The sequence below is a fragment of the Diprion similis genome, chromosome 12 (genome assembly GCF_021155765.1).
Source record: "Diprion similis isolate iyDipSimi1 chromosome 12, iyDipSimi1.1, whole genome shotgun sequence".
Taxonomy (NCBI): domain Eukaryota; kingdom Metazoa; phylum Arthropoda; class Insecta; order Hymenoptera; family Diprionidae; genus Diprion; species Diprion similis.
The window spans coordinates 10,849,241-10,866,122 of record NC_060116.1 but is presented as its reverse complement, the minus strand read 5'-3'; the positions used below and the strand labels follow the sequence as shown (position 1 = coordinate 10,866,122).

At 41.2% G+C, this 16,882-nt stretch overlaps 1 protein-coding gene and 1 long non-coding RNA gene across 3 annotated transcripts in view; one reads left to right on the top strand and one right to left on the bottom strand.

Moving 5' to 3' along the window:
• The window catches only part of LOC124413383, a 114,068-nt gene that overhangs the window by 54,600 nt on the left and 42,586 nt on the right, over positions 1-16,882 (top strand). The gene's annotated exons all lie outside the window — the stretch shown is intronic.
• Positions 1-16,882, bottom strand: part of LOC124413371 (small conductance calcium-activated potassium channel protein) — a 148,466-nt gene that overhangs the window by 104,511 nt on the left and 27,073 nt on the right. For both annotated transcript variants that reach the window (XM_046893903.1, XM_046893904.1), the window contains exon 3: positions 1,242-1,729. In XM_046893903.1, the coding sequence (XP_046749859.1) occupies positions 1,242-1,678 (437 nt within the window). In that variant the 5' untranslated portion in view covers positions 1,679-1,729. The remainder of the gene's footprint in view (positions 1-1,241; positions 1,730-16,882) is intronic.

Here is a 16,882-nt window from a genome sequence, read left to right as displayed (position 1 = left end):
TTTTTTTTACCTATTCCGGTAGCGGAAGGGTGAAAAAACGCCCCAATATTGTTGTAAATTCTATCTCTCGGGTACATGTTATCGTTAAGGGTCTTACAGGGTCTCTGTTTATTTATTTTTTAATAAAGAATCACGTGGGCCAAACAAAACTTTTTGCCTAAGTCCTAAATAAGTGGTGAAAAATTAGTTACTAAAATTAGAAAACGTATGCTGTTCTCTTATGGCAGGAAATTCATATTCCTGTGGGGTGTTTTTTCACCCCCCGTTACCGTTCTAGGGTTAAAGGGTTAAAGAGTTATCTCAGATGACCCGTTGCGCACGTTACATGAATTTGAAAACTTCATGTAAATATTTTTAGAACTATTATACTGGTTTTTGTTCTTATCCTGGTCTACTACTATTTCCGCAAAATACAACGCGTTGGCACAAAAAAATGAAAAATGTAAAAGTAGTTCTATCACTTGGAAAAATTACTTTCAATTTGATAAGCGATCGATTTACCAACGAAGTAGCCGACTTTCGAAGATACCGATATCTACTTTCAAAGCATTAATATCCATTGTTTTTGCGTAGGGGGAAGATTTTCGAGGATGGTACATACTTAATATAACAACGCAAGTGAAATTTAATTTTGAAAGTAAATTTAACTTCCATAAGAACGCTACGACGATAATGCTCACCGTGTAAACATATTCGGGAAATATGCCAGCAGACGTCGAAGAAAATGTACGCCCGACGAAAAAATTTCTTCCTATAGCGTATTACCTTTATTTTTATGAAAAGCGCCTTATATCCACGCTTTTAAAAGAGAGGTTTCGTCAACATCGTCTCACGTCAAGTACGAACTATGCCAAGGAACACCACACGTCATTATATCTATCATTTTTAGAGTGACATTTATTGTATTTTGCCCCAAACATGACTTAACAGTACTTTATGTGGTCTATCAATTCACCCATTCGGTGCCATATCAGTCACACGCGAATGACAAAGTGTAGATCCAAAGTGGTACAAGACTGTTTATCGTTCGGCTTCAATCATTTCAAAAGTTTGATAAAAATTTTCTGTTGGGTATGTTTTCGTAATGAAAATTCCATCATTGAATAGATTTATAACGCGAAGAAAAAGTAAAACAAGCATGGTCAAGGATGGATGCGAATTCCGATATTCTCGCACGTATACTTATCCAACAAATCTGCATCATCGCAAATCAACGATGCAGCAAATTTCCCGAAGCTCACCTGGAGACGCTGCGCGCCAAGTGCATCGCCGAAGACGGCGCCAAGGACTCTCTCCTGTCGCACCGGCACCTGTTGTACGCGCCCTGATGGTTGCCGCAGGGTCTGGTCCTGCAGGATACGCCGACAGGCATCGCCGCGGGCTGCGGTTCTCCATCGAGTCGACAGTGGAGTTCGATGTCCGGCACTGACCTGGTCGCTGGATCCTCGGTGGTACCGCTTTCTTCGGAACCCCCTAAGCCTGAGACCGACAGCTGAGGTGACGCTACGAGAAACGTGGCGCGGTCTTGTCGCGTCAGCACCGGCTTTCCTGGGGGTGCCGTGGCTACGACGACCGGAGGGGGTGGCCCCCTGGTTAGCAGGGCGGCCGTCTCGTCGCTGCTCCCGTAATCGCCACCCCCGCCACCATCCTGCGACCCGGTATTCCCGTTCGAACTCATTCCTAACGAAGCCTCGTCCGGCGAGTTTTTCTCACGTCACGTTATCATCTCCTGAAATTTGAAAATTTAACGTTGTTAGACTTTTCAATATTGCTACATCGATTCATAGACTTTTTACTTTTTAGTTAGTTATTTATTTGTTTTTAGTTCTTGGAAGGGGGCATTGCTTTCATAAAAAATAACTTTATTTTAACACGAATTAATATCTCGGTAAATTTCACGATGCGATGGCTTGCACGATTATGTCATTTTATTACACGCCGTTATACACGCAGAGAAACAATTTTTTTAATACACTTAGTATAAAGATCAAATATGGCGAATGAAACTATTTTTCATTGATAAGAATATCCTTTTATTCCATACGAAAAAGTAATCAATATAATTATTTGGAGTATTGAGAGAAACCTCATTCGTTTCAATCAGCGTAACATTTCCTTTTCCATATTCTGTTACTATGATGGTAAATTTGAAATATCTTTTTTTTTTTAATAATTTTGTAAGAAAATATCTTCCCCAGCAAATTCAAGCGAATCGTATAGAGAAAATTGAGAAAATGTGATGGACATAAGTGGGTGAATCTGGAGTAAATGATCGGTTTGAAATGAAGAGACAGCAGAGGCATATGGCTGTGGGTATTATGTCTAGCCATGCCGTTAACACAGCTTTGAAAATGATAATCAGGCTTAATTTCATTGTTCCATAATGGTTGAACAATTCCATTCAGTTAAGCAGATGGCGGAGGATCTTGAAGCTTTTAAGAGAGATGACGATGGCGATTAGCACTCAAGGCGGTTTAGCACAAGTACCAAAGCAGGTCGTCCAGAATCGCCGCAGATCTCGACTGAATTTAATCCTGATCCAGTCGCCGTTCATGTAAATTCGTATCCGCTCTCCCTCCCTCTCTTACACTCCGTTAAAACAACGCCGCATATCTTTCTTCACCCTATTCGTTCTTTGCGGATGAGAATATTCATCTCGAAGAGACTTTTCGCGAATCCCCTCCTCGGCACTGTCCGCTATGCAAACAATAAAATTTACTCAGGTCCTACAGGGGTGGAATACGCGTCAAGCACGAAACTTGGCTGCCTTGCCCTCCAGTTATCGGTTCTTAAAGCTTGCTTTAATCATTAAGTAACGCAAATAAATTATTATCGCATGCGCCGCGGCTTCTGCCGAATTTTGAACGAGCTAGAAAATTATGATACGTGAGTCTGAGCAGTCCGAGATTTCGAAGCAATCGCTATCGCATGTCTGAGCGTGTGGCTTCATGTACAGGGTATTCCGCCAATTCTTATCCAGCAAACTTCAAACTCGATTTTTCTGCCATCATTGTTAGTAAAATTTAACTAAACATAATATTCTAGCCGGTCCACTTTTCATTCGTGTTATTTGTTACATATATGTTAGTGAGTATAACACATACTCACTAATGATTAAAAAATCATTAAATCAACCCAAAAATTTTAGTGGCCCTGCTGGGAATTTTTTTTTGTCTAACCGTGTATTTTCATACCCTATCCTACGTGACAACAGGTAATGACTCTTGAAACAATTAGCCTCGTAACGCTATAATTTACTTTCAATTATTAGACTGTAACAACAGACTGTGGTCATTTATTGTTCGTACGTAGGGGTAATTTCTAGAAAGACAGTTCAAATTTTTCGAATAAAGTATCAGTCTACCTGTAGAACTGGTTATTACCACAAGAAAAAAAAAGAGAATGAAGAGTAATTTTGTTTCTCAGGGGCACAGATAATAGAGTTGAGAAGTTGACATTTTACAAATCATCGAGCGCCGTATCACGTAGGTACATACCTATAATGGGACATGAGAATATCAGGCAAATCGAATTTCTTATGCCGGATGACGGGGTGACAATTGATGTAATAGCCCATGCTTAGGTAGGTGTATAAAATCGTGAGAGAAAAAGGACCAACGAAAAAGATGCCACCGAGAAGTGGGCGGTATTTATTTGTCAAACTTTTCGATTGGCTTGTACAGCTGAGGTGAGTCTATTTGATACGGTGCAAAAGACTTTGACTAATTCGTTACTCTAATTTCCAGCTTATACAATAGCTCGTTTCCCTGCGGAGTCGTTTCCTTAAGACTTATACATATCACTGAATGAAGAGCCGCAGGTGACCAATTAGGCGTCTTGGTTAATTAATTCGCGAAAGTGGGTACAATAACACGATATACCTGCGATTCCCTTGAGAATTCATACGAACTCTGTCTTTATTCCTTTCTTCCTCTTATTCCAGAAGTGAATTCTCTCTCTCTCTTCTTCCACCTGTTCTACCGTACATTGTCAACGATTGTTCGCAAAACTGGGTCTAGAGCGTGTGACCTCACCTGCCAAGAATCGTGACCGTGGCTCTGAGCTAGATAATTAAAGAACTACTTCGCGCCACTTCTTCTAATTCCGACTCGAATCTCCCAACCCGAGGAGAGGGATTTTCTGGAGGCGGTGTCAGTGGTTGGATCCAATTTTTAACCAAGTCACGTTTTGTGAAATTCTCAGTGGCAATGCAATTTTCAACGAGACTTTAAATTCTCGCTTTCATTTGGGGTAAATAAAAATGGCAGTAACAGTGTTACCTGCCACGTGACGGTATCTGGAAATAAGTTTAAAAAAAGTAGAGGAGTGCACGTGCAAAAAGCTTGTGTACTTTTTTTTATCTCGAAACCTATTTTTACAGGTAATACGTACAGTTTTTGTATGCATCGGAAAAAGGGCTCTGCAGGGATCGGCTGTCACACGCAAACTAAACATACACATAATACGAGCTTAAAGCTTAGCTGAAAGGGAAAGACTAACATTAGACACGAAGGTGATAACAGTTTGGCGAAAATGGAGCGAGAGTAAAAAATGATGACATCTTTGCGTCGTACACGCGATTGTCCTGGAGGATAAGGGCTGTAACTTATTTTCTATTTTTGTGTAGTTTGATGTAAAAAGAGTGGGAGCTTCAATCAGCTTTAATAAATTGCAACAACTGGGTGGAAGAAATTCATTCGACCGCACCGAAGCTTCTTATCCTTAAAGGTAAACTATTTAACAGTTTGCTATTTTCGTGCCGTTTAAATTATCTATTAATTCTATATACTCACTCACCACCACGCTGTGGAGAAGCTGGATTTGAGAGCTCTTTAATTCAAGACGGATTTAAAATTTACCTTTCAAACGGGCAAATACTCCGCGATGCTGCAATGACGTAGCTTATACAGCCGCTGTTTCCGGCAGCTGTCGGCCTACTGTACAAACTGCGATTTTCCATGCTAAATTATGAATTGACGACATTAATTCACCGGGGAAATTCCGCTAATACGGCCAGGGACATGACTGGAATTTTTAAAACTGGATTACCGTTCATTTTTTCATGACGAGTCAACGTTATTAATTCATTCTTTTCGTTGCCAGCCAGCACTGCAAGGATCTGCTAATTTAATTCTGCATATGCTGACTATTTTCGGTCCAACGATTGTCTAGCTTGTACTTCACACCCTGCAAAGTAACGCCTTTATTACGAGTGACGGCTTGCTCTGAGATACACCCGCCGTCTCAGCGCTACATTAACACCGCACCGTGACGACTTGAATCTCTATTAACGTTTCTCTGTAGGTGCCTGGTGGAAAGAACGTTTCAGACGAATGAATTCCACACATGCAGGTATCGGTTTAGTCGGCGTATGTATATTTACGATCTCGTTCAGAACCAAGCGTTGATGGATCAGATTAATAACTTTGCCTCGACACTGCAGTGTGACTAGCAGTACTACATCAAATTAAAACGTCTCTATAAATTCAGCAACTGCGAATATTCTAGAAATATTTATCACGTTGAGAGTTTTTCAACTCTGCAAAAACCGATGACTTATAGCTATAGAATATGGCTCGCTAAAAGTAATATTCAGAGGACAAATGACGAAGGACACTGAGTACAAAATATGTATTTAGTTTTGATACAAATAACAAAAATACGCCCATATTTTAAACGTCTTTGTCGTCTAAAGATCCAACCGGCTGATGCTGTCTCAATACATATATATATATATGTGTTTAAAGGGTCGTGACTTACGAGTTAGAGGACCCTTGATAAAACGAAACACATCCAAGTACAGCCCAAGGCGTCGGGGATGGTGTCGATGTAGCGAGACTTTCGCGACACAGGGACCATTAGGATGGCATCTTGCGGTCCAATATCCGGTCACGTGAGACACCGGGAATTGTTCCCAAGTGAAAAACCACTCGATCCTAGACGTTCGTAGAACGTGACGTAAGCCGAAGTCGACGCTGTGATATATTGCGGGTGAAAATAATCGCGAAATACTCGCTGAAGCTCGTTTTTGCACTGTTGCCGACAACAAGGTTCCGCTGCAAGCGCGTCGACGACGTCAACCGAGTTTCTTTGAATCAAATACTGCACCTCGAACTTAGTACCTACCCGTGCATTTTCTTTGACGGCATCGTTTCTGCCTTTAATTAGAAGCATGCAGAGACGGACTGGCTGCTGTAGCGTGCATTTTCCAGGCTCTTCTCAAACCCCGACGAAGCGTCTTCGGGTTCCTCATATCTCGACACGAAAATTATACTCCCTTGACTTCACTCAGTGTATAAGCTCTACCCCTGCAGGCAACTCAGGATTGCAAACAACTCTCGCTCCCTTCGTCCGTTCGTTCGTTCGTGTCCTAGCGGATATGTTTAGTCAAGTGATGTGTAGTGGTGGTGAACTATGACGTGGTAATGGTGGGCGGTGAAGAACATCTGTCTCTATCCGCTGATATCACGTTTCCATGAAAAATAATAGAGAGGAGAGAGAAAAGAGAGAGACACGAAGAAATAAATCACGACATCAGCAACGATAATTGGATAATTCGTTGCCTGACCGGCTACCTGTTTAAGTGTCAGCGCCAACGCGAAAAATGGCCACCAACTCATTCAGAGAAATATGGTCCAGGTAGGAAATGGTGTTATTCTGCTGGTGCAGGTTAGTGCATGGAGAGAAATGTCGCGACTTTCATCGCGCGGTATTAAACACGTTTTTCATACGCAGAATGTTGGTTGGCAGTTTTCACTCCCCTCGTAAGTATCTTACCCACTTTTAAAGAGGACCGCGGCACCCTTCCACTTCTACGTGCAGCTTTCCACAGAATCGTCAGGTGAAAAGATTAAGCTTACCTATTCCTTAGCCGGGACAAAGGTCGAGGTCATCTCAGAGCTGTTTGGAAAACGCTTTCAAAATCAGTAATGCATTTTTGATGAACGGGCATTTTCACCGTTACCATTTTTTACTCAATGATTGATTATAATTGCCTTGGAATTGATTAATTTTTTAACTTTTTTTCAAGCGTATTGCTTAATTCCCTGCAATCTATAGGTTCAACTTGAAGTGATCCGCGATATTTTGAACGGTTTTGGAATAACTGAAGCTGCTAGCCAGTAGTTATCCTGGGATACTTTTCACTGGAAGATACGAGGAAACTAACAATAAGGCGTTTGGGGAATGAAATAAAAATTATGATGGCACGCTGGCGAGTTTGGTATAAAAACGGACTATGCCCAGCTGCCATTATACCTACGCGAATGTGTCGTTTTTATTACTGGTAGTAAACTTTATTCTCCTGTCCGACGATCCGCAAAAATACTTCAAAGCACGACTAATTTCCGCGAATCTTATACGTATATGTATGAACCTATCGGACAGCTTCCTACGTGGAAATGAAGTTTTTTTTTTTATTTTTCTATTTTACAACCGCTTCTCGCAATTTAAAACTGCTCCTCGACAAATCATACTGTCGTAAACAAACAAGCGATGATGAAACTTTCGTTGCTGCAGAATATCAACGCACATTTTACTCTCGTTGAAACTCGATCGAAACGTTTTTTTTTTTTCTATTTTTTCCGGTTTTTTTTGTTCTTTCTTCTTTTTCTCATTCAAGATTTATGTTCTAGTCACATTTTAAAAGTCTTCAGACGCGATTCTCCCTCCATAATCAATCGTTATACCTCGCGATAACCGCTTTCGCTCCTCGAGCCTCCAGCTAAGACGAGGGGTGACGGGTCGCAGATGATACTGACTTTTACGTGATTATACTGTGAAAGACTGCGGGCGGAAGCTGCTGCAATAAAAGTGTGTTACCCTTGGAGAAATTTCCCCCGAGAGTTGACTCAGTCACACGTATCCAGTTAAAGAGGAGAAAAAAGAAAGAAGATAAAACCTTCAAACAGAAAGAAAGTTTCAACATTCGATTTTCGTTCTACTCATCATCGCGTATTCATACGATCAATCTGCGAAGCGGATTCCGGTCCGAGTTTACTCAAGACTTCGAGATTCGCATCCTGCTAGATCTTTGAAGCACGTGGAGGGGCAGGTGTTGGATCCGCAACCGAACCCTGACTTTGCATGCCTCGAATCAGCAAAAACGACCCGGGAGGTTCGGTCACCGGTAGCATTTAGTATCCCCTGTATTATAGAACAGATGGAGGGCCACGGAAACTTGACCCAATGTTGGGTAAATTTGTCATCAAGAATTATCGTGCCTACCTTCCCTCGCAAATTATTGCAAGTCCCTGCGGCGCCTGCCTTTCCCAACCCGAGACTGTTCCGAAGGGAAATTATCAAGAATAAGCTGGGAGCTTTCACGGGAAAGCAGGCTGTTGTCAAATCTTACATGAGACCCAAGGAATTTGTATCAAATTGCCAGCGCATTGGCCAAAACCGTAGTCATTATTTGCACGTGGAGAGGAGCTGAGAAGGAATTGGGGTTCCATCAAGCGTACAGTCAAGTGGAAAATTTGCTCAGATGAGCAAGTGGTAATTAACCAGGGCTGAAAATTTGATACTCAACTTTATTAATGTCAATGTGGTAGGTAGTCGAAGCCCGTAAATTTAAATACAGAATGCAGTATTGGTCAATGATTGTTTTTTTTTTTTTTATTATTATTATTATTATTTTTACATCGGAGCCGATTTTGTTCGTAGACGATTTGCCCGCAATATTTCTTCAAAATGAAATGACAATTTTGTGAGTAACCGGATGACTTACAGAGAATGATTATTCAAAACAAAATGAAATCTGTTTATTGATTATATTTAGTTAATTTGCGGATGTTTGCTAAAAAAAAAAAATGGTGTCATATTTCAATATCTCGGAAGCCGTTGATAATCATGATTGTAGTTGCATGCAGCGGTTTGATCATTTTTTTTTCTGTATCGTGGATGTACAGTTTTATTGAATTCAAGCATGGTTAACTTCAAGCACAGCTGATGAACTTTGGAAACGTGATTTTACAAATACCAACATTGTTCCGTTTGCAGACGGTATGCGTATGAAGCCTCAAATGCGGACAGCAGTCGTATCATTGTTTATATACGACAAAACGCTGCCATCGTCCACTTTGCAAATTAATAGAAAGTAAAAAGTATAAATTACTGTTAATTTTCCACGTAACAATGCACGCGATGCTCATTTATAAGGTGGCATTATTGCTCGTAACGAGGTTTTACGATTTTTGTAAGTAGCCAGACATTCTACTATTGGGTCTCATTTCACGACGCTCATACCGGCATTGTGTGCAGTATACTGGTAGAATGATAAAAATCTCGTTTATACCTGCCTCGAGAAGTGTTTCGCTATCACTCTCCACGCCGTTGCTACACGCGTATTTATTATGGTCTTAATTTCATTTTTATCGACAATCAGCCACCTCCGCCGTCTCCCATGGGACCTGCGATGCGTTCGATTCCGGGACGCCAGTCAACTTTCACGATCGCATCGGGATAAATGAAACTTTTCAATTCTAGCTGCTGCACAAAAGCATTGCATTGCCTTTATTCTCGCATAGCCAGAAAAATTTTTAAACCGTTTATCAAACCGTTGTCTGATTTGCGATTTCATTCGAACGTATGACGTCGGATTTTTTGTTCTTGACTTGTGTTTTACTTTTATGAAATCGCCGATACCGCAGATTCAAATAATATTTCGACTTTGTAGCAGCAGGGAATACGGTACGTTCCCAAGCTTTCGTTCTGCCTGGAATTATACACGCACAGGCGAAAGCTCGCACATGTCAAAAGGCCGGAGAGTTCGTAGTTCCGGGTTGGGATTATCAGAAGGAGCGGATCAAATGACTGTGGTTTATGAACAACATTTTAACTCCACCCGGTGGATTACAATCGGCGAAAAAATGCTTGTCTGCCCTTTGATGTCGTAAATGGATGAGGAACAAAAATCCATTTTTCGTAATCTCATATAACGGCGTTTAAAGGACTTTGATTATAACATTGCATTATGTAGGGACGTCGAAATAAAGTGACAGGAAAAAATGGCGGGTTAATAGTCCAGTTTGTCGTAGGCACAGTATCTGTAATCGAAAATTCCAGCATCATTTCATCCTCACCTCATGCCCAGTTCACTTTTGTTGCGTAGTATATATATATATATATACTACGCAACAAAAGTATATATATATATGTAGTATTTTATTGCGGAAGAGAAGTCAATTAAATTATATTCACTCGACGGACGCAACGACGGGACAAAACCGCGTAGTGCAGAGGCTTAGGTATGGACGGAAAACTCAATTATACTAATTGCAATAACGATAATTACCGTTGTAGTCACGGCCACTCCGGCTAATCACTATACATATACGCAAAGTGGTTAGCGATGTCGGCCAAACCGAGTGAAAAACCATAGTATCAACGATCAGCTACCTGCATCAGCGAACTTCCAAACGAAACTCATTGAAGAAAAGAAATTATTAATAAATGAGTCGGGGCAAACTGCTGTGAAAAATTTGTCAAGTTTAATATGTATTTTTTTAATTCCACAGAGGGTTTGCTGAAATATTTATAATTATTTAACGCACGCGCGTCACGTTAAGCCTTGACGAAAAATGTGTGTTTTAATATCGATTATACTTTGTTCGAGTTATCTCAACCTTTCCATAAGTTATTCAGAATAATAATTCCTCACGAAGCTGAATTTAATGATACAATTAATTCTTAATGCAATTGCCAATACGTGGGAATTAGACTGATCATCGGGCGATGATTATCACGATCATTTTTGTGCATCTGGTTCAATTTTTAATTCACAACAAAATGTGTACATCCATCGGAAAAAAATGTACTTTATACAGATGCCGAGTGTTTTTGAAAAACTTCAGTTTAACATGGAATTTTCTGATACACTTTTAAAACGTGTTGAATTTAAAAATAAGACAAAATTTTAAGGTACGGGGAAAATATGTCACGCAAACAAATTACATCCAACTATAAGGTGCACCTACAGGTTCGAAATCATGTTGCTTTTGCATGTGATATATAAACTTGCAAAGGAAGTTTGAACCAACGCAGCGACAGGATGAACCGCGCCTCCGTTAACGCATTTCACAGGAGTTTGCTACACGCAAAAGGTCGAATAACTTTTCAAGCCATTATACCGGACTGAAACCGACCACGTCGTGACTGGAACTAGTTTCTCACAAAAGGACGAATTACTTCGCGATTAGTTCGCCGCCCAGGAAGCTCTTCGCCACGGAATTCGGCGCAGACCGTCTATCTTTAAAAACATTTCACATGGGATTAAATTTCGACTCTTGGTCTTCGAATTTTAGCTGAATCGTTAAAGTTTCCGGCGTGATAACGTCGTGCAAAATGATTCGGACGAGTATAAATATTCATACAGAGGCACCGCGGGGTTGAGGAATATTTTCTCGAAGCTCTACGCGGCAGATTTAGTGGCCCTCTATGACTTTGCTCTGTGGACGAAACCCTCAAAGGGAAGGCTCTCCGAATTTATCGCAGAAAGTTGAAATTCGTACGATATCAGATCGTTCTAAAGATAAATTTACATGGTATTTAAATCTCATTTCACTTTGATTTCCATACGCCTTACATTCAATTTACCTGTGCGGAAACTTTGCATTTTCAACACGTTTCGATGTAAAGTACATTCTTGGGTATGCGGCTCGTCCGAATTTAGAACTGTTAGGTACACTTGCTCGAGAGCTCTGATTGAATTCTCTTCTTCCAAAGCAGAGGAAGACAGGGATAAAAATATACTCAGATTCTTCGATTGGAAAAGAAAAGAGGATCAGAATACCGGAGCAGCCTGGATGCGTGAATATTTAAAACCCTGAACCAAAGAAAATCCTCAATATCTGCCACGTATTATCCGGCCGATGAAAATCCTGTTTCTCAAACGGCTTCAGGAGTCTCTAGCGAAAACGTAACCGACGCAGAAGTTGATCACACGAGTCGTAAGTCAAATCGATCCATTCGACTGAAAGCGTCGCTTGTCCGTTTCGTTTCCTCGTTCGCCGCTTTTCGCGCTTGGTCAAATTCGAACGGTCAATATTTGCGGTCTGTGCTAAACGAGTACCGCGGAGTTATTCGGTACGTGAACAAGTCTGAAAGCCAAGCTCAGCTTGTTAATTTACACTAGTTATTTTCAATGCCGCTTTTACTGCGCGGACTTGATAAATAAAAAAAAATTTATCAACTCCCTCAAAGCTTACGTAATTACACAACGAAGACTCGCGGATAATCAAATGTAGATTGATGCACACATGCTATGTATAATTTATGTACAACGAGGTACGAAAACGTGCAAAATTACATGCGGTGAGGCGTTTCTCGCCGTTTCATATCTACGTATCGACATTCCGCAGGGTGTTTGACCGCTCGAAAGTATTTCCTGGCTGTGGTCTCAAAGCCCATTTTGCATGCGTTGTGAGAGACGTGTAAGAGAAAAATAGAGGATTTCAACGACCGGATGAGAAAATTGAAACGTGATAAAACGCAATCGCCTTTAACAGACGTGAAGATTGTTGTAATAAATTATCTGCCCGGCCAATCTTACTGCCACGACCAAATGTTCAATTCAAGAAAGCGAACGCTGAGAATAAACGGGTAAGCAGCATTCTTCGTGATTAGACGATTTCTAATCATTCTGAAAGAAACACTCGACGAGCTGCGTACACGTGGGCAAAAACTTTCCGCTCGAAATGACGTTTCGGAAATACTATCATCCTCGAAACGCAATTCCTATCACTCGAGAGAAACGGAGAAATCTTTATACAGTCAGGGACGCAATCAATTTGCGGTAAGCTCGAGGGATCTAGGCTGAGGACTTTAAGAAGCTTCGGACTGATCGTAAACGTTTGAAACGTGTCGACCACTCTCAAGATTAGACTGTCCAATAACTTAGACCTGCGAATGAAAGATTCTCAGGAGCACCTGCAATTATCAATAGACCTCTAATCGAAACGTCATTCAAGTACGACGCAGATATTTTTTACCCGCAACTCATCGTTGCTATTGCGTCTCTCTTCGCATGTCGTTAATAAAAATGCGATCGCGAACCAACCACACGACTTTTCGGGTAATCGATTTGCGCGTAACGAGTTGTAGAATTCACGATCAACGTCCCGTGGCATTAAAGTTCGTTCATTTTCCGGGACGTCTCGCCGTGATTCAGGGAATGATGATGGCATCCGGTGATATTCTGGGTAAATGTTTTCTAATTTCTCCACTCTGTATCTCCTAGACCGGCATCGTGACCCGAGGTGACCTGAATCGACCCCGCGCTCAGTGAAGTGGATGAAATTAATTTGGCATCGATCACCCTCCCTTGGTTACAGGCTAACCGATGTTATGGAGATAACTTGTGAAAGAGTACGTCGGAATTATTATTATTTTTTGTTTGTTGGTTTTTTCTTAGTTTTTTTTTTTTCTATTTCAATCGCAGCTGTCGCATCGCTTTTATAATAAATAACCGTTTTCATCCCACGCACGGTAAACCTTTAAAACCCTCAGCCGTAACAATTTAGGGCTTCGTACACGTCAACCTTCGCGATGAATGCAATATGCATGACCTAGCAAAGGTGGGTTGCAGTAGCGCAATTTGCATACAGACTGTAGGGCGAGTCTGTATTCTGAAAATTTAATTGTCACAGTGAGTGACGTAGCTAGCAGACGAACCGCAGACTCATCACTCGTACCATCGAAGTTAGGTATGTATTTCTAATGTAATGGGCCATTCCCTCATGCATTAAAGCGCTAGCTTACTGCCAGGCAGCCCATCAATAATTGATACCTGGAGTAGACCAAGAAGCCGATGGCACGACGCTGTCTTCTAGAAGGAACAGACAGCAGCCAGACATCCAGGCACAGTTTTGGGCACAAACTCCTGGTAAAGGTGCAGAAACATGTTTCATTAATTTTTAACAACGGCATTGTCAGATGCTGCCGAATTTCCTCCCCGGTTAAAGCTCTTGGGTTGGATGATTTGAGTCAACCTGTAGCTAAATGCACTAACGCTAAAAGATCACTTTATACACATGGGTTTCCATGGTGCCCTTACTCACTCGCAATTAACTTGGAAATAACCCAGACATGTTCATTAAACCGCAGTAAAGTCCTTGTCTTGATTATTGGTATTGTTCTTGCTGCCAGAGACAGCAAAAATAACGACGATACTGACGGTTACAATAAGCATGGTTACCACAATCACATTTTGGCTCGTTCCGCAACGATAATTCACCTTCTTCGCTGACAATGAGTTTGGTTGTGTAGGTTGATGGAAAACACGTCTGCAGGTGCTCCGTTAACGTCCGTTAAAACTTATGGAATATTTCAGGTCGTAGCTATTAGGACGTGACGCGATGCTCTGCGCAGGATGTTGCTTCAATTTTCAAATAGAAATAATCCTCCTCGGCTACAACATGCATCCCCTGCTCTGGTTCGTTTCATCTGCACATCGATTGGTTTTTCAGGCCAAAACGACGGCTCTGGAAGTTTTTTTCTCGATGGAACGTTGTAACGGACTTCACGCTGGAGATCCTATCTCCAAAACTTAAGGCAAAGGATCAAGTCAGTGTTCGTAAACCTTCCTAGTGATGTAGATTTATCGTTGCAGGATCACTGATTGAATTTCAATGAAGAACGTGATTTGGGAGAAGAAATTTAGAAGCTTTGATCAGAAATAGCCACGCAAAATTCCGTTCAGTTTCACGTTTCAGTGTCACGAGTGAAAGACCGTAAAATTATAATGAAAAATTGTTCGAATTTGCTAAAATTTGGTCAAATCGAAACTGGGAATATAAACAGTGCGCGACCTGAATTTTTTCGTAACGTTCGGTGAATTCTGAATGGATGAACAGGGCCTTGACGGTCTTTATAACGTGATTTGATCGATGCTAGCTTGAGTCTGCAAGAATGGCCGCTATACCGTTGAACGAAAGTGTCGAGGAGATTGTACTTTTCTGAGAAACTCAAAACTTCCAGCTCTTGAAACTGTTTAAAAATTAAAACAATTGCAGGTACATACGTCTACCAATGCAAATAATTACACATGAGTAAATTCTTGAATATATGTATTTAAGTGACAGTCTGAAACGACGTTTCTAGCGCTTAATTGAGAAGTAAGTTGTTGTTCCTGCAAGCATCACGTATCTTTGACATAGTTTAGACCAAATTAGAGCTTAATCGTTAAACTTGTCCGACCTCGTGTGTCTACCAGATTAGCGTAGCTCAGCGTCAACTTACCGTAGTTACTGAATTGTCTTCCAACCCCCGCAAGGAACAGACGGCCATTTTAATGCATTCACACTCGGATGGATTTAACATACGATTTCAGTCTACGGTCTGTAAATATCCAACGATAAGATCTAGTCTTTTATATGCCACACTTCTACTCATCTACTGGCAATAAATTTTACAATCTTGGATGATGCTCTATGCATATATACAATAACAACGTAAATTTTCTCTGCAGACATTGCAATGTAGTTACAGAAGTCTTTACATGCAGTCATAATTCATGCTTGCACGAGTAACGCACATATGTGCCGTCTGACGGTAAATTGGCCAATATAAATATATATATAGCTGTACGTTAATTTCAAACCGCAATAGTCACTGCAGTCCCAGGGACTATACTGCACTCTGTTGACGTTTCACAGACATTTTCGAACAACCACATCACATGCCTTGCAACTCGTGATTGAGCATTAAATGTGAAAACACTTTTGTGCAGGTGCCTGCCTTTTCGCTGCAGAATCTCATCAGCTTCCTTCAAGTTTTACGATCAGTAAAGTTTCATTACCGTTGAATTTCGCTATGAAAATGATCAGACGCGAAACCCCGCGATGTTAGGTTTCATGATCCCATCGATTAATTTACTCGACGAACCCGGTAACGAGAGCCGTGGGTGCAATATCGATAGAATTGACAGTTGAGTCGTGGTCCCTGTACTTACTCATGCTAGATTAAATCGCGTGTGCATGAAGAGGAATGGCAATAGTTCGCGGTGCCTGAACGCTAAGCCATCTAATGCCACAGCTTTGGCTGTCCTATTGCGGCCACCAAATCAGGCCTCGGATTTCGAAAGCCGTGCGGCGGATCATCGAATTCATCCCGAAAGACCGCGGGTCCGAGGACGTTAACAAGGTCAAAGCATTTGACTCCGAGTCATGTCCATGAAATACTAAATTGGAACGAAGACTAACGATTTCAGAGTATTGGAAAAGTCTCGAGAAGCTCGAGCTGCGAGGTGCGCTCTACAGTTTGCCAATATTCTCTCATTTTACGATTCTTTTTTGATTCTGGGAACAAATTGGTGCCCGGATTACTTCGCGGAGATGTCTGGAAAGACAACTTGTCGCAATGCAGTAGGAATCGGGATGAGTATAGCCGGTTTCGCAAGCTTATACCTGCAGTCTTCAAGATCTTGTTTCAGTCAGTTGTAGAACAAAACAGCCACGAAGTTTTCTGAACATAACTCGCGCTTGTAGGTCGGGAAGCAAATGTCAGACGGCGTTCGTATTCACGTGGGTGAAATTAAAAATAACATTTCTTTCCACGAGAAAATTCTGTAACATTTTCACCGACTTTACACACGTGTACGATCGTCCCTTTTTTGCCATCCGTGAAATTTCAAGAGTTCAAGTTGCTTGCGCGAAGTCTGAAGAGGCCGAGACTCTTAGCGTTATATGCTGGAATACTTTTGTATAACCACAAAGTTCATGAGGTACGTTGTATTGTATATTATAATATATTAGTTTTCAAAGTTGGCTAGGCGAATTCAAACTTCTTCGTTACGTTTAACAAATCTGCAACAATGTTCAATTTATTCGGTTCGCTTTTTTTGTTCACATACCGTTGGCACGAAATTAACTTTTCGTAATCGCAA